A 16,295-nucleotide genomic window follows, 5' to 3' on the forward strand; every position below is an offset into this window, starting at 1 on the left:
ACACAAACCAGCAACAAGCAAAAAATCACACCCTTTATCGTCATCTGGCTTTTCTTTTTTTCCAGTCCTTTTCCGGATCGTCTCTCTCAGCGAAGATTTTGCCCCCATCCTGGCCTCGGTAAGGGAAAAGATCCAGAGTGGGTACTTTATATCGCCACATGTGAGGACACAGCTTGACATTCATGGGGCGTTCAGGGGACAAGTGAATCAATATTGCCGACAACAGCTGCTACTATCAATGTCAACCCACAAGCCTTATTGTGCAGATGTTGGGGGGGTCGCATTTCTCAAAAGTAAGCAGATTTTGGAACCAAATCGTTGTCTTATAGTCAACAACAATGAGGTTGATGTGGGCGGACAGGTAATCACATAAGGGCGATCTGCAAAGTTGGATGACCCAGACTCAGTGTGAGTCAGGGACAGGTGTGGGTGGGAGATCTGTATCTCCTGTAGTTTAGTCATGGGCACAGGAGTGCAAATATATACTGTTTTGACATTCAAAGCTATTAGACAAAGATATTAAAAGAACCTGAGTTTTCATGTCTTTGGTTGCATGAAACACTTCCTAGTTAAGAGTGTTCAATATGGACTTTAGAGACAATCAATCCGCTTATATATTGTATGAACATTTCGTCACAGTAGGGGTCAGACAATGTCAATGGGCGGCACCCTAGATAGACAACAGTACACTCTAACTGGGATGCTTGTGAAGTATGTTCATTGCTCAAAGTAAATAGACACTGATTGTTTGTGTATGTCTTTTTACAGTACAGCACTGTGGAGATCAGGGTAAGTGCATTTTGCCAATCAATACAGATTATTTAGATCACCACAAGCAACTGGCATATCAGAGACAGGCAGCCCCAGTGCTCCAGATATATATATATATATATATACAGATTTCAATACTCCTTAACACTTTACCAACTGCTCAGATAACAACTGCCCTAATCCATTCTCCCCACCTCCCTCTCTCGGTCTCTCTCTCCCTACTCCCTCTCACTCCCTCCCTCTTTCTCTCCATCTACCCCCTCCTTCTCCTTTCCTACCATCTTCTCCCCAGGATCCAGAAAACAACCGAATTGCTCAGTGGCTGAACCAGACATCTGACAGGAGCATTCTGGATCTGTCGCACCAGTTGAACTCAGAAGTCAAATTGGGCCGATACTCTCTGACTGTCTGGAATAGTGATGGACTGAGAGATGAAATTCAATTCACTGTCAAGGAGTACGGTGAGTCTCTCTGGGGGGGGAGATACAGATCTCTTCGATGCCCACAGACTTTCAATCTGAGCTCATAAGATCTACCCTGTTTTCAACTACGGTGTGATTTTTTGTATTCATCAAACCATTTCAGTTGCTTATAGTTTTGTCACCTCGGCAGGCTTGGAACCAAGATTTCAGAAGACTTTAGGCACATATTAGAATAAAGTGCACAACATTAATCCATGCACAACTGATACACAAGGTGACTTCAGTCTCCACAGACACCTTGCCAGCTGGACTTGGACACATTGTCTCACAAAGAGGTCTGCAGTTGTTCTAACAAATGTCACTACCCCCTCTGCTTCCTGCCCACAGTCCTGCCCAAGTTTGAGGTCACTGTTACAGGACCCTCGCTGGTCACTGTCCTGGACACTGAAGCCAAAGTTCAAGTGTGTGCCAGGTGAGTCCGGTTTGTACAATGCTATTGTATGTATTGTATATAGATTATGTACTTATGTACACGCAAGCAATTGTGTGTGCGATCTACAGACAGGCATACATGCATGCATTCAGTACATGGTCACTTAAACGCCAAACCTGCTGGCCAAAATAAACACTCCCTCCAATAAAACTAGTTGCTACATTCCAGAGATCTTGTTATAGCCATGCGCTGACAGAGCTGGAAATGAGGAGTTATTTAGCAGAATCTGGTTAGGATTTCAATGAGGCTAGACAAGGACAGGCAAGTGACTTCACCTACGGCTTCCTTCCTTTGGTCTGATTAGAAGGCGTCCCAGCTGTTGATCTCCAATGCTACAAGTGTACCTAAAAATAAATAAAATGTCAGGGCAATTCTCAGACTTAGTTTTTATGAAAATACAACCACAGCCACACATTTTAACACTTCAAAATGTTGAACACTGAAGAAAGTATCAAACTTGAAAGGTTATCGAGTGGTTTCCAAACCAGCGATCAAGGTCCACCCGGACTCAGGTCTGCAATGTTTGTCTTAGGCTAGGCTTGCAATGTTTGTTTATCGTGTATTGATCTCAAACAGCCTCAACAGACCGCATCACAATTCATAAAGGGAATGGCTAGTATTTGTACTACATTACATACAGTTCTCCTAATCTTCACACATATACAGTGAGGGAAAAAAGTATTTGATCCCCTGCTGATTTTGTACGTTTGCCCACTGACAAAGAAATGATCAGTCTATAATTTTAATGGTAGGTGTATTTTAACAGTGAGAGACAGAATAACAGCAAAAAAATCCAGAAAAACACATTTCAAAAAAGTTATAAATTGATTTGCATGTTAATGAGGGAAATAAGTATTTGACCCCTTCGACTCAGTACTTGGTGGCAAAACCCTTGCTGGCAATCACAGAGGTCAGACGTTTCTTGTAGTTGGCCACCAGGTTTGCACACATCTCAGGAGGGATTTTGTCCCACTCCTCTTTGCAGATCCTGTCCAAGTCACTAAGGTTTCGAGGCTGACGTTTGGCAACTCGAACCTTCAGCTCCCTCCACAGATTTTCTATGGGATTAAGGTCTGGAGACTGGCTAGGCCACTCCAGGACCTTGATGTGCTTCTTCTTGAGCCACTCCTTTGTTGCCTTGGCTGTGTGTTTTGGGTCATTGTCATGCTGGAATACCCATCCACGACCCATTTTCAATGCCCTGGCTGAGGGAAGGAGGTTCTCACCCAAGATTTGACGGCACATGGCCCCGACCATCGTCCCTTTGATGCGGTGCAGTTGTCCTGTCCCCTTAGCAGAAAAACACCCCCAAAGCATAATGTTTCCACCTCCATGTTTGACGGTGGGGATGGTGTTCTTGGGGTCATTCCTCCTCCTCCAAACACAGCGAGTTGAGTTGATGCCAAAGAGCTCGATTTTGGTCTCATCTGACCACAACACTTTCACCCAGTTCTCCTCTGAATCATTCAGATGTTCATTGGCAAACTTCAGACAGGCCTGTACATGTGCTTTCTTGGGCAGGGGGACCTTGCGGGCGCTGCAGGATTTCTGTCCTTCATGGCGTAGTGTGTTACCAATTGTTTTCTTGGTGACTGTGGTCTCAGCTGCCTTCAGATCATTATCAAGATCCTCCTGTGTAGTTCTGGGCTGATTCCTTACCGTTCTCATGATCATTGAAACTCCACGAGGTGAGATCTTGCATGGAGCCCCAGACCGAGGGAGACTGACAGTTATTTTGTGTTTCTTCCATTTGCGAATAATCGCACCAACTGTTGTCACCTTCTCACCAAGCTGCTTGGCGATGGTCTTGTAGCCCATTCCAGCCTTGGGTAGGTCTACAATCTTGTCCCTGACATCCTTGGACAGCTCTTTGGTCTTGGCCATGGTGGAGAGTTTGGAATCTGATTGATTGATTGCTTCTGTGGACAGGTGTCTTTTATACAGGTAACGAGCTGAGATTAGGAGCTCTCCCTTTAAGAGAGTGCTCCTAATCTCAGCTCGTTACCTGTATAAAAGACACCTGGGAGCCAGAAATCTTGCTGATTGATGGGGATCAAATACTTATTTCCCTCATTAACATGCAAATCAATTTATAACTTTTTTGAAATGTGTTTTTCTGGATTTTTTTGTTGTTATTCTATCTCTCACTGTTAAAATACACCTACCATTACAATTATAGACTGATCATTTCTTTGTCAGTGGGCAAACATACAAAATCAGTAGGGGATCAAATACTTTTTTCCCTCACTGTATGACCTGTGACTTGTCATTGTTTTACAGGTACACATATGGGAAGCCAGTGTCTGGAAGAGCACAGATTGAATTATGCCCCATTCGACATTATTTTCTGGAAAGTGATTCAAGAAACTGCCTGTCTGTGTCAGCTGAAGTAAGTACCACCTGAGAATGACCCAGCACCACCTTTCAGCGATTTGTAAGAGCTGAACTTAATTTCCAAACCTGCGCAATGTCTGCATAATCTCTGTGGCAGATCATTGACAATGGTGCTAATCCGCCATTTTTGTATCGCCAAACAGAAGCCTTTAAGTTCTGTTTGTTTGATTGGCACTATGATTGTTCTCTTGGGAGCTTCTCTGGAACAGGTCGTGGCTGATGATGTGGGTGTGTTTGCTGTTGCTCTCCTAGGTGGACAAGACTGGCTGCGTTTCTCACACTTTCAACATCACGTTGTTCAAGGACATATCATTCGATGACCTTGAATTCAAAGCTGAGGTCCAAGAAGATGAAACGGGTAACCCACCTTTAAGAACCATACACATATTGTCAACCCAGGCCACTTCAGAGGCAGATGTTGTCAGGGGTCTGAACGAAAGGGGCCACATAACTGAAATCAGTCTTCTTTCCTTAAATTGGATATACTGTCACCTCCAAAATTAGTGCCGTTATCTTTGCAAGGGGAGGGTGTACAAAGTACTGAAAACGAGGATGACAATACTTGTGACTGTCAATTTTTTGACAAATCTGACTGTGCAGGCCAGCACTTAGGTTAGCCCTATCCAATTTTACTTCAAAAGCAATGGTGGCAGCAGAAATTCTGCCAACCGGCAAGCAAGCCCTCAGAGACAATCAGCACAGGTTCTCTCTGTCAGGACAGTTATTGAAAGCTGTCTGTATTCTGAATTTGCAGGAGTATCAATGAGCAAAACAACTTCCTTAACTTACACCAGAACAATGGGCAAAGTCAGTTTTGTGGACACACCCAAGTTCTATCAGAAGGGAAATGTGTTTGAAGGCAAGGTCAGTGATTTTCTTACTGCTGTCAATAATAAATTAATGTTCTTTAAAGTGTCTTTCACATCAAGGAATCCCAACAGCTTTGTTGGTTTAAGAGCATCAGCATTACTTAGATAGTTTAAACAAGGTATGGGATACTTATGTTAATGTTTAAATAGTACAAGATGTGCAGACATACAGGATCAAATAATACTTCATTGAAATCACCTACTCCATCCAGATGTTGAAGCCAACATTTCAAAGCTGGGGTTAAGCAATGTTCCTGTTAATGACATGGTGAACTGTCTGTCTTCTAGACACAACACAATTCGATGAAGCAATCAAAATACACATGCAGAAGGGAAGTAATGTAAGCAAGAATCATAAATAATTCCCTTCACCCTTTGTTTTGTCCAGGTCAAGGCAGAGAGGGCAGATTCCTCGCCTTTAGTGAATGAGATGGTCTATGTGCTGGATTCTACATCTAGCCCATTTCAAATCATGCTGAATGTTACCACTGACAGCAAAGGGATCGCACACTTCTCTCTCAACACGTCCGACTGGACCTCAGAGACCATCAGTCTCATGGTGAGTACGTCTGTGCTCCCCAGCACCATGAACAATCATGCAATTAACATTCATCAATACCAAGTGCTTGAGCCCCTGCCTTTTATCCCTTAGATTCAAAAAGTACCCTTTATCACGAGCACCCCTTCTGGAGTGGTTTAGTTTTTTTTGTAATACTAAATAAACCTATTTGTTGTACACATACATTTTTATAGAAGGTGTGCAGCAACATTTGTTTTATTTTACATAACTACCCTGTGCTTTGTCAAGTTTACATATCAGGTTTTAATATGTTGTTACCTTATAGTACATGCATGGAATTAATCTGTATCTCGAGTCTGCATCCAACTGCTAGCTGTGCACTGGGAGTATTATTGCATTCTGAGAAATAATTCTCTGTTCCACATACAGAATTTCAATGTAAATTGATGTCATTTTTTTAAGTTAATACTTTCTATTCAGATAGAGAACATGAACAAAGTGATACAACCAAATGAATACTGTAGAATAATTACTACAGAATATCACCTAGTAAGAGTACCATTCTTAAGTGACCACTAAATATTTATCGATCAAAAAAACAAAACAAACATCGAATTTGAATAGATTCAAATAAATCATCCAGCACACCACTAGTTTTAAAATATTTGTGATGGAAAGAGACCTATAAACACCACAGGGCCAGGAATTGGCAGGACTGACCTAATACAGTCATGTATCCTGAGTCGCCATCATCCCTACAACACAAACCCATCCAATATCTTCAAACCAGGAGCAGATCTCTCAGCGTTCCCATACCCTAAAGGAAACTACTCCACTGAATAGTCCCCATTTAGCAAATCCAGTTAAAGACTTCAAGACTTAAGATGTTACAGTAAGTACTGAGAGCACTGCTGTAAAAGTAACATGAAACAAATGATGGACAGGTAAGACAATCAAGGGATAATTTACTCTCTATTCTCTGCAGGCCAGCTTCCAGAAAGTTGAGAGACCAAGATGGGATTCCCCACATGGTCCACATTATGAAAGCGAGACCCACACAGTCTCCCAGGTTGAGAAGCCACATGGCAGCTACCTCTCCATCGAGGGCACTGACACGAGCCTCCCATGTGGGGAGGAAGCTTTAATCAGCATCTACTATGCTGTGACTGAGGTGGACCTACAGACTGACAAGAGATCTCTTGATCTGTTCATCCTGGTGAGTCCCTTGTGTGCAAAATTAAACCTGAAAAAACAAATACATGTAGAGGAGACACACACATATACACACACCGATCAGCCATAACATTATGACCACTGACAGGTGAAGTGAATAACACTGATAATACATACACACATACAAACACACATACATATATATGTAGTCATTGTGTTCTCAAGCTATAACAGATGAATCCACAGAAGTAGAAAAGTGAAGGAGAGGGAGACAAGTTAGCAAGTGACCAGATACACACCTGAATCTAGTGTTAAATCAACAACATGCATTCGGTGGCTGACTGGTGCACTAACATGACAAGGCTGTGCTCGGTTTTCCACTGTTATGATATAATTTAGCCATGGCACCCACTGTGTAAACCTAATCAAACACAGCATGGACAGATATAACTGGGGGGCGGGGGGGCTGTATTATTTAAATTATATATTTTTTATGATTCTGGAAAACTGTTCTGAATCTATTACACTAAACAAGCAGAAGCTACATGCAAAACACTGATAGCTGTAGCACTACACCGCTGCAGTGAGAGATATCACTATCAACATGTTTCTACAGGGGCACAAATTGATTGTACCAGCAGGCATCTCTATAGCAATGCTCTCCCACACACTGGAAGGCATTTCTGCACATTTTCTTTTTCTCATAAACATGTTCAAATTTCCAGTCAGTCAGTCAGTAGTTCAGAATATGGTTAGAAACAGATAATTTACTAGCACTTAGTTTAGCAGGTCTTATACTATATTAATTGCTGAAACAGATTCCCCTCTATCTTTCTTCCAGATTCTAGCCAAAGGGGCCATTTCCTTGTATGAGCACATGAAGGTGGATCTTCCCGAACATTCATGTGAGTTTTATGACAAACTCTGTACTTAAAACTCAGACTCAGAGTTTCAGTTTAGTTTCAGAGCCTGTCTCTCTCCGTGTCAGTTTTTCAGTGATAACTAAAAGAATTGTCTAGGTAAAGTGACAAACACAGTTTCTATCCTGACGTTCACCATGTTGTATATCAATACTGTACATTATTGTAGTAGAGTGTAGTAGTAAGAGCACCTCTTGTCTGATACATTCTGGAGGTGACTGGGCTGACTGTGGTTCAGTTCAAGTCTACATTACCCAGGTGATTTATGAACTGACTTATGATTTATTATGTGAAAAACATTATCAAAAATATTAATTCACATTGGTTGTAGTATTTCAGAGTAACATAGAGCAGCACAGCAGATGGGTTAAGATTACAGCTGGTTAGTCAAGGGAGCTCAGTAACACTTTGCAGTGTTCAAATCAGATCCTACCTGACTTGGTGCATCTTGCCATTGCAGTGAAATTAGGCAGGGTTCCCTTCAGGCTGCCTGTGGATTACACACTGGCTCCCATTGCCCAGATGCTGGTCTATACTGTGCTGCCAGGAGAGAAAGTCATAGCAGACAGCTTCAACTTCCAAGTGGAGAAGTGTTTGCCCAGTGAGGTAAGCTCTGCTCTTAGTGACCCCAGTGTGTGTGAGTGTTTCACACTGCCTGTACGGTGTGTGTGGATCTGTCTCAGTGTCCCTGCCAGCTCTGTGTGGAGACGTTTCTCACTCTCTCTCTCACTCTCAGGTGTCCCTCAAGTTCTCGTCCCCCGAGGCGCTCCCTGGAGGTCAGAGTGCCGTGACTCTCAGCTCTCAGCCCGGCTCTCTGTGCTCCCTCAAGGCCATCGATCAGAGTGTGCTGCTGCTGGACAGGAAGAATGAGCTGACCATTGACTCGGTACAACACAGTCAGCACCGTTAGTTAAATAAGCTCCTCTGTTAATGAGCTACAGATCACTAGAGAAGAAAAACACTCTCTCTCTTTTCTGCTCTGATCCAGGAAGTAGAATTGCTCAACTCCCAGGAAAAATCTAAGCAAAAAAACAATTTATGTAATTGATGTGTGTTATTGAGTCACTGTCGTAAAAAGTTATATTTTGCCTACCTAAAAAGACTGCTTTTCACTTTTAATGTATGTTTCACACACATCTCACTGGACACTTAACTGTGTCTCTGCCTCAATATCTAGATCTACAAACTGCTGCCTGTCCAGAAGGGTGAAGAAGTCCCCTATTCCTTAGAAGACCACAGTGGCTGTTTGCTAGTGAGACATAGAAGGTCATACTTCAGTAATCATGAGAATCAACCAAAGGATGCTTATACGATTTTTAAGGTAGAAAATAAATGTTTGTTTTAACATATTCCGAAAAATGACCTCTTTTGCTATAGGATCTTCCTGTAAATAAGATGTGCAGACTTAACATTCAAAACATTTTAATAGAAACAATCAAAAGTCTTTAGGTAGATGATTATAATGTTAGGAAAGCATGTAAAAATGTGGGTATTTGAACTTTTTGAAAACCTAAAAGTTGGGTGTTTATTTGTTTTATTGGTGTCTACTTCCATTGCCTTAGCCCTGTTAAAGTAGGTCACAAATTTATGATGTCACAGTGTGCCAGAGGGAGTGATGTCACAGGGTCAGGAGCTCTGGAACCAATTGGCAGATCTTGTCCTCAGTACATTGTTGAAAAGGCTTGTAAATCCAGAACCTTAAATATAGAAGCTCATCTTGATGGCATTTTGGAAGAGGAACAGATTTCTCGCATACTGTCGTTTACAGGAACAGGGCCTCAAGATTGTGTCCAATTCATGGGTGCGGGAACCGGAGTGCCTTCATTTCAGGGGAAGAGAATACTATCAAGGGTCTGATAGATATAGTAAGATTATCTGACTGACATTTTTATCACCACTTTGACTTCATAGTGAATAATAGTGAATATGTCATATAGGCAAGCTGCTCAGGAGGTAATTTGTGCTATATTGCAGCCCTTGTACCATTGTTTAGGTTAGTGTTAAAATAATTATTAAAAATACATTTCAATATAACATATGCAAATGGTGATTTTCAGTAAAATTGTTGTTGTTTTTTCTGTGCCTGTTTGTGCTACAAGATGCACTATCTGGTACTGGTTGATATTATGCTGAACTCAGATTGGAAGTATAAAAAAAATGAATTGTTTAATTGATAAATGGGCATAAATCAGTAAAAGATGGCTTCCTTTTATAATCAATACATTTCTTGGGAATGCTCTGCAGCTTTATATGCTGAACATCTGAATTTGAATCTGAGACTAATTCAGTTGTCATCAATACTATGCATAGTCTACAGTTTAGACAGAGCAGAAATAATGATGATGACAGGAAGCTCTGGGAGAGGACCGATGGAGACAATTCGAACATTCTTCCCTGAGACATGGATCTGGGATTTGGTCCCAGTAGGGTAAGTGCCATTCAGATGGATGGATGTCCTCCTATGAGCACACTGGTTACCTGCAGTGGAAATTGGGATTGTTGTAGTCTTAATGCTGGCCAATAGTCCTCTTCAAGGCTTTCAGGCATGTCGTTGGACTAGAGCAACACTCCTGCAGACTTGTAAAAAGGTTCATATTTCTTAGATGTTGTGGATTCCCATCCTTATTAAACTCAAAGGATTTCCTTAAATGAAGGATTTAAAAAACAACATTCTTTCTCTTTTTGCCTGACACCATTCACTAATCACTAAGGGTAAACAGAATTACAGGTGAGCAAAGGATGCCAAAGGTGATCCCAACAAGCCCAACCATATACTGACACTCAGCTAACTATGTCCCGCCCCCAGTCTAGTCCAATCCACAGTCAGACAACAGCATTACCTGGATGAGCACTGCAAACCTATAGGCCAACTTTGATTTCTGTAGCTCAGTTCTGCTTGGGTTACCTATATGTTCTTATGTCTTCTGTGCAGGGCTTCTGGGTCAGTAGAGCTTCCTGTCACTGTCCCTGACACTATCACCACATGGGAGGCCAGTGCCTTCTGCCTGGCCCCCACAGGGCTGGGCCTGGCCCCCCCCACCTTGCTCACTGCTTTCCAGCCCTTCTTTGTGGAGCTCACCCTGCCCTACTCCGTCATCAGGGGGGAGCAGTTTGAACTGAGGGCCACCGTCTTCAACTACCTCTCCAAGTGCATCATGGTAAGAGTTGTCCTGTCCCATTTCCTTGCACAAATGTTGCACGAGAACAAGATGGTTTTAAAATCCAGTTCCCTTTGCCTGCTGGTGTCAGTGGGCAGCACCACAGTTAAAGATTGCAACACTGTCTGTGTGAGTGTGCGGTTGGATTAAGTGCTCTCCTTTGCCAATAGGTGAATGTGACTCCGGCCAAGTCCTCAGACTACACTCTGGAGTCCTGCAAAGGGTGTGAGTACACTTCCTGTCTGTGTGCCAGCGAAGCAAAAACCTTCCACTGGACTCTGGTGCCTTCAGCCCTTGGTGAGTTACCTCTCCCCAACTAGGTTGTCTGGGACTGTTCACAAAAGACTACCAAGACTAGACATCGGAATACAGAGAACCATGTGTTAATTGTGTACATGTGTTAATTGCTGCTAACGCTGGCTATGATCCCACGCAGCAACACGCTTATTCATATTTAGTGTTCTAGAGAAGAGTGGAATATGCTGTTTAATATAATGTTCAGGAGGTGTCTCAGGACACTGGCAAGGATCAGTTAAGGATTGCCCACTTGTTGAACATTGTTCATGTTCAGTCACAGCAGAGTTGTGCAACCCAGCATGTCTCAAACTAAGGTAGCTATTGAGTCTCATCTCTGTATGCCCTCTGCTCTGGAAAGTGGTGAGTCTGTTTTCCCCTCTACAAACCTTATATAAAGCAAAACTTCCACATCTGTGTGAGGAAAGGATCATGGTCACCTGTCTCTCTGGTATTGCTAGAGGAGCTATTCAGTCTCGAGCCTGAGGAACCTGCTGAAGTGTCCCTATCAAGTTACCGAGGCAGTGAAGCTCTGTTGCTCTCACTCTCTGTCTAGGATCGGTGAACATATCAGTGAGTGCAGAAGCGATACACACCGAGACCATCTGTGACAATGAGCTGGTGACTGTGCCTGAACGAGGCTACATCGACACTGTCATTCGCCCTCTGCTGGTAGAGGTGAGGAACTGCAGTTTGCTTGGATCCTGTCTACTACTTTCTTCAGCAAAGACCCTTCAGATATTGATACCTTGTGATCAACATTTATTCCTGTTGCTCGGGTGTCCCTGTTGATAACCTCACCCCCATTACACTTGCAGGCCCCAAAGAGCCTGGGTTACATCTAAGATCCAGATTCCAGCTGGTCTTAATATGCTTGTTCGGAATTTAATAAATAGGAAAAATATATACTCCCTGCACTGATGTTCAATTGCTGAAGCTCACACCTGGATACAAATCAGTACATAACCATCGTGTCCTGTTCACTACTGAAATCATTCAAAAGTAGGGCTGTCCTGAAGGTTACATTTTTACCTTTGAAGATTTGCAACACATTACTGAACAAAGGTTCGAAGGTTCGTTGGTGCAAATTTGCATAATTTATCGATGACATCATGTTAACCACTAGTGTATCGATTTAAATGAAAATCCTACTAAACATTTGTTTTGTTTTACATTTCTATTATATTTATTACATTCAGCTTGAGGGTCTTCTGTGCATTGAGCAAAAAATTCCAAACAGCAAATGTCTGTCGAAACATTTGTTTTGTTTTATAGTCCAATACATCCCCCAACACTTTTGCTGTAAAGATCGTGGATAAATAAACAATAATGCAGAGTAACGCAGAGTAGTCCACGCAATTTTATCAGTGTAACCGTATATTTTCTAAATAATCTTTTTACATTTAATCTGGTTCAATGCCTATTGACATGACAGTGTAATTGAGTTTTTTTTATGACGTTTTCGAACTTAGTTATATCCAGCCACTGTTATTTATGTAATTGCAGTATTCACATCAAATATTTTCATTTAGATAGTGGGTTTAGTATCATAACGCTTGGAATTCAACTGGTTCCCTTGTATTTATTGAAGAGCAATTTATTGAAGAGAAAAAAGCAGCAGGATGAATTCTGAAGTGTTTAGGGCTATATTATCTGCTCAGATTCAGCCAAATGCTTCAAAACACATTGGACGATGCTGCACAGTGCAGATGGACAATGATCCAAAGCATACTGTGAAAGCAACCCAATACTTTTTTAAGACGAAGAATTGGAATGTTCTGCAAGTTAATCACCTGATCTGAATCCAATTGAGCATGCATTTCACTTGCTGGAGGCAAAATGCCCCAAGAACAAGCAGGAACTAAAGACAGCTGCAGTACAGGCCTGGCAGAGCATCACCAGGGAAGAAACCCAGCATCTGGTTATATCTATGGGTTCCAGACTTCAGGCAGTCATTGACTGCAAAGGATTTGCAACCAAGTATTGAAACTCAATTTAATTGACATGATAATGTTTGTTTGTCCAATTACTTTTGAGCCCCTAAAATTGGGGGGACCCAAATATAAAAATTTGGATGTAACTACCCTCAAATTAAAGATGAAAGTCTACACTTAAAGCACATATTGATTGTGTCACTGTCCAAATATTTATGGACCTAACTATATTTGTATTAGCTAACGACTTAAACTAGCAAGATATCTCTGTAATTAGAAATAATCTGTCAGCCATCTCCTCTTGCTGCCTTTCTCCCATGACGCTACTGCTTCACACCAGAGCAAGTAAGAAGACAACTTTTTCTAAATTTGCACATTTTCTGAAGAAACAGTAAGCTGTTGTTGTGGTAGACTAGCTAATTTACCACAGCACTTGATGCTGCTTACTCACACAAGCTAACGTTACAGTAGCTAACTTCTGTCATTCTCCTTAGCCAGGTTAAAGTATTAAATTGTTCAATGTGACTTAAAAGTTAGTGACTTATTTTGACAAATGTGCTAGTTAATATCATCACCAGCTTAGTGTTTTACAATCAGTCACGTTACTTTGCTCAATGCAGCCTACCATCAGCATGTCTCACAGCGAGGGAAAGAATTGTGCTTGTGCTCAGTTCAAGGAGGCTGCCTGGCTACAGTGAACTCTGGTACAATTTAACCCCTGTTTAAAGGTATCTTCTAGATACTGTTCTTTCTGAAATACTGCACAGTTATAATGGAGTCTGTTCTCTCATCTGTAGCCTGAAGGGATGCAAAAGACCATCAGCCACAACTGGCTGCTGTGTCCAAAAGGTCAGTCTCCATATCTTTGTGCCTGGCTTCCTCCTGGTCCCTCTGTCTGATCTTCTCCTTCACTATGCATGTGCTGCTCTGACGTAATGAAGAGTCACTGGAAAAGTGCATTGGAAATATAATGTGTATACAGGTAGATTTTAAAAACAAGGAAATGGCTGCATCAGATACAGGAGCCATTGATCAAGCATACCCAAACCCAATACATTAGAATTAAGCAGTGATAGAAGCTCAGGACTAACTACTTCACAAAGGTCCATGTTAAATATTCTGATACTTATGTCCTCGTGCAATAGCTTCAGAGGGCAGGAGTGACGTAAATTAATCAAACCCTCTCAAATTGACAAGACATTAGAAGGGATATTTTGCAGACTGGCTCAACTGACTTAATATTGCTGTTCAGAACATATAGGCCTACAACATAACAAATCAAGAAATTAGGAAAAGAAAAAGAGAAGTTATAATGGATCACTAGGAATGGAAAGCCATAAGGCCATCCACTTACTGGAAAATGCACATTAGTCCTCTTTTTTTCCTGATCACATTTTGGAATGCCAATGGAACGATACGCAACCTATCATTATCTTTCAAGTCAGAAGCACTGCCCAAGGGGGAGAGGTTACTGTATAACCAAGCCGTCGCAAGGGAGGAGGCAGCAAGCTGATAAGGGAGCCTGCCCCGAGGTGTACCGCTAGGGGCCTAGGCAACTCCAGACAGGAGCCACAGAGGCCCCTTGGGGCCAGCCTGGGCTGTCCAGGAGCGAATACTGCAGTCACGCTCTACCGGGGACTGTCTGCAATCAGCATATACAAAGCAGGGCTACAGAGGTCAACTCTTATGCCCTCCACTTACAATAGCAAGGCTGGCTACTCTACTAGTGTTGGCTAGGCCTGGGAGGTCGAGGGGGAGGGTCTGTGATGCTACCGCTAGGAGGCCCAGCAGCCTCTGGCAAGGGGACACCCTGACGCGAGCTCTCAGTCAGAAGAGGGAGAGACACGCGTGTATAGAGACAACTCTTTCTGGCACCAGCACATAATTGAAGACGTGGAGCCCCTGGCAATGCAAGGGGCCGAACACAAAGTCTATGCACTTGGAAAAAGTGCGTGGGGCAGTGACAGGCCAAAGGGGGGAAGCAACTTTCAGATCCACTGAAATGAACCAGTCACTGGGCCTGACAGCCTGGGACATGGTTCGCAGGTTGAGCGTGCTGAAGCGCAACACCCTGAGGTGGCGGTTCAGGTGTCTCCAATCCAAGATGGGGTGGAAACCTCCACTTTCCGTGGGAACTAGGAAGTGTGGGGATGAGAACCCCCGTGCTGCCCCAGTGGGGGTGCTTTGAGAATTGCTCGCTTCTCCAGGAGAGCGGCGATCTTGACGCAAAGTGCCACCTACTGCAATGGGTCCCTCACTCACGGCCACACCACACCTCAGAAGGGGGGTGGACGGGCCTGAAACTACGGGGAGTAGCCAACTGTTATAGTTTGGAGTTGCTGGGTGGTGGATGGGTGGGCCAGGGAGGGGGCAGAGGTCCACCAGCCATCCTCCTGATGCATGTCATGCTGGACCACTGGGGGTCAGGACGTAAGGCCTGGCTCCAGGCTGCCTTGTGGGGCGCCTGCCTGCCGGTTCAATGATCAGCAGGGGGGCGGGATTGCTGCCTGGGCCACTGCCTGGGAGCCAAGATTGAGAGACATCGAGCTCCTGAAGGCTGCCTGCGAGGCTGGGCCAAGAGTGTAACTGGGTAGACCCTGGCTCGCTGCAGGGAGTGTTCCCTCTCCTGGGGAGTGCACATCAGCATCTCCTCCATGGAGGGACCAAAAGTAAAGCCCAGCGATATGGGCACGTCTAGGAGTCTAGGATACAAGCGCCGCATAGGACTGTAGGCTTAACCACACTATGTGTGCCGAGTTTTCTGGGGACACCGGGTGACGTGGAGTCCGGGGTCCGAGGGGGCCGAGGGTAGTAGACCATCAGCCATAGCGGGATCTAAACTCGAGGCCTGCACACACAGACCGGTAGAGCTAGTAGAGTGAGATCTCATCGAACTGAGAGAACGAGATCCTCTACAGCCGCAGCCGCAGGCTGTAGTGCGGGCGCAAACCGGCGGAAGAGCACCTCACGCGGGCGAGATCTCTTACAACACACCGAGGCTCAGGCCATGGAGGAAAAGGTCCTGTGGATAAAAAACCAACACAGCAAGCAGTCAGAATATATATAGCACTATATAAACACGACTATTATTTTTAAAAGGCTCTTCTTGTGAACGAAACTGAAACTGAAAGCGCAGCCGGACCTCTGGTGCGTGGACAGGACAGAATTGGGATTAGCTATCAATAATAACAAAACACACACAAGACAGAGCTGATGTGTAACGAAAACGGTGGTGAACAACACTATGAAGTGAGCCAGCCAGCCGAAATACGCAGTTTGAATGTTTATTACAAACACAGACACAGAGAGCTTACGTTCTCGAGTCCAGCGAAATGGCAAAAGAGGAC

At 43.5% G+C, this 16,295-nt stretch overlaps 1 protein-coding gene across 3 annotated transcripts in view; it reads left to right on the forward strand.

Moving 5' to 3' along the window:
• The window catches only part of LOC136754653 (alpha-2-macroglobulin), a 34,999-nt gene that overhangs the window by 2,510 nt on the left and 16,194 nt on the right, over positions 1–16,295 (forward strand). For all 3 annotated transcript variants that reach the window (XM_066710681.1, XM_066710689.1, XM_066710697.1), the window contains exons 4-22: positions 66–118; positions 769–789; positions 1,064–1,232; positions 1,581–1,665; positions 3,967–4,075; positions 4,333–4,438; positions 4,835–4,944; positions 5,338–5,508; positions 6,455–6,685; positions 7,484–7,547; positions 8,023–8,168; positions 8,299–8,448; positions 8,740–8,883; positions 9,331–9,427; positions 9,873–9,990; positions 10,495–10,720; positions 10,891–11,017; positions 11,571–11,692; positions 13,746–13,797. In XM_066710681.1, the coding sequence (XP_066566778.1) occupies positions 66–118; positions 769–789; positions 1,064–1,232; positions 1,581–1,665; positions 3,967–4,075; positions 4,333–4,438; positions 4,835–4,944; positions 5,338–5,508; positions 6,455–6,685; positions 7,484–7,547; positions 8,023–8,168; positions 8,299–8,448; positions 8,740–8,883; positions 9,331–9,427; positions 9,873–9,990; positions 10,495–10,720; positions 10,891–11,017; positions 11,571–11,692; positions 13,746–13,797 (2,301 nt within the window). The remainder of the gene's footprint in view (positions 1–65; positions 119–768; positions 790–1,063; positions 1,233–1,580; positions 1,666–3,966; positions 4,076–4,332; positions 4,439–4,834; positions 4,945–5,337; positions 5,509–6,454; positions 6,686–7,483; positions 7,548–8,022; positions 8,169–8,298; positions 8,449–8,739; positions 8,884–9,330; positions 9,428–9,872; positions 9,991–10,494; positions 10,721–10,890; positions 11,018–11,570; positions 11,693–13,745; positions 13,798–16,295) is intronic.

Source organism: Amia ocellicauda, chromosome 1, assembly GCF_036373705.1.
Source record: "Amia ocellicauda isolate fAmiCal2 chromosome 1, fAmiCal2.hap1, whole genome shotgun sequence".
In the NCBI taxonomy this organism is placed as follows: domain Eukaryota; kingdom Metazoa; phylum Chordata; class Actinopteri; order Amiiformes; family Amiidae; genus Amia; species Amia ocellicauda.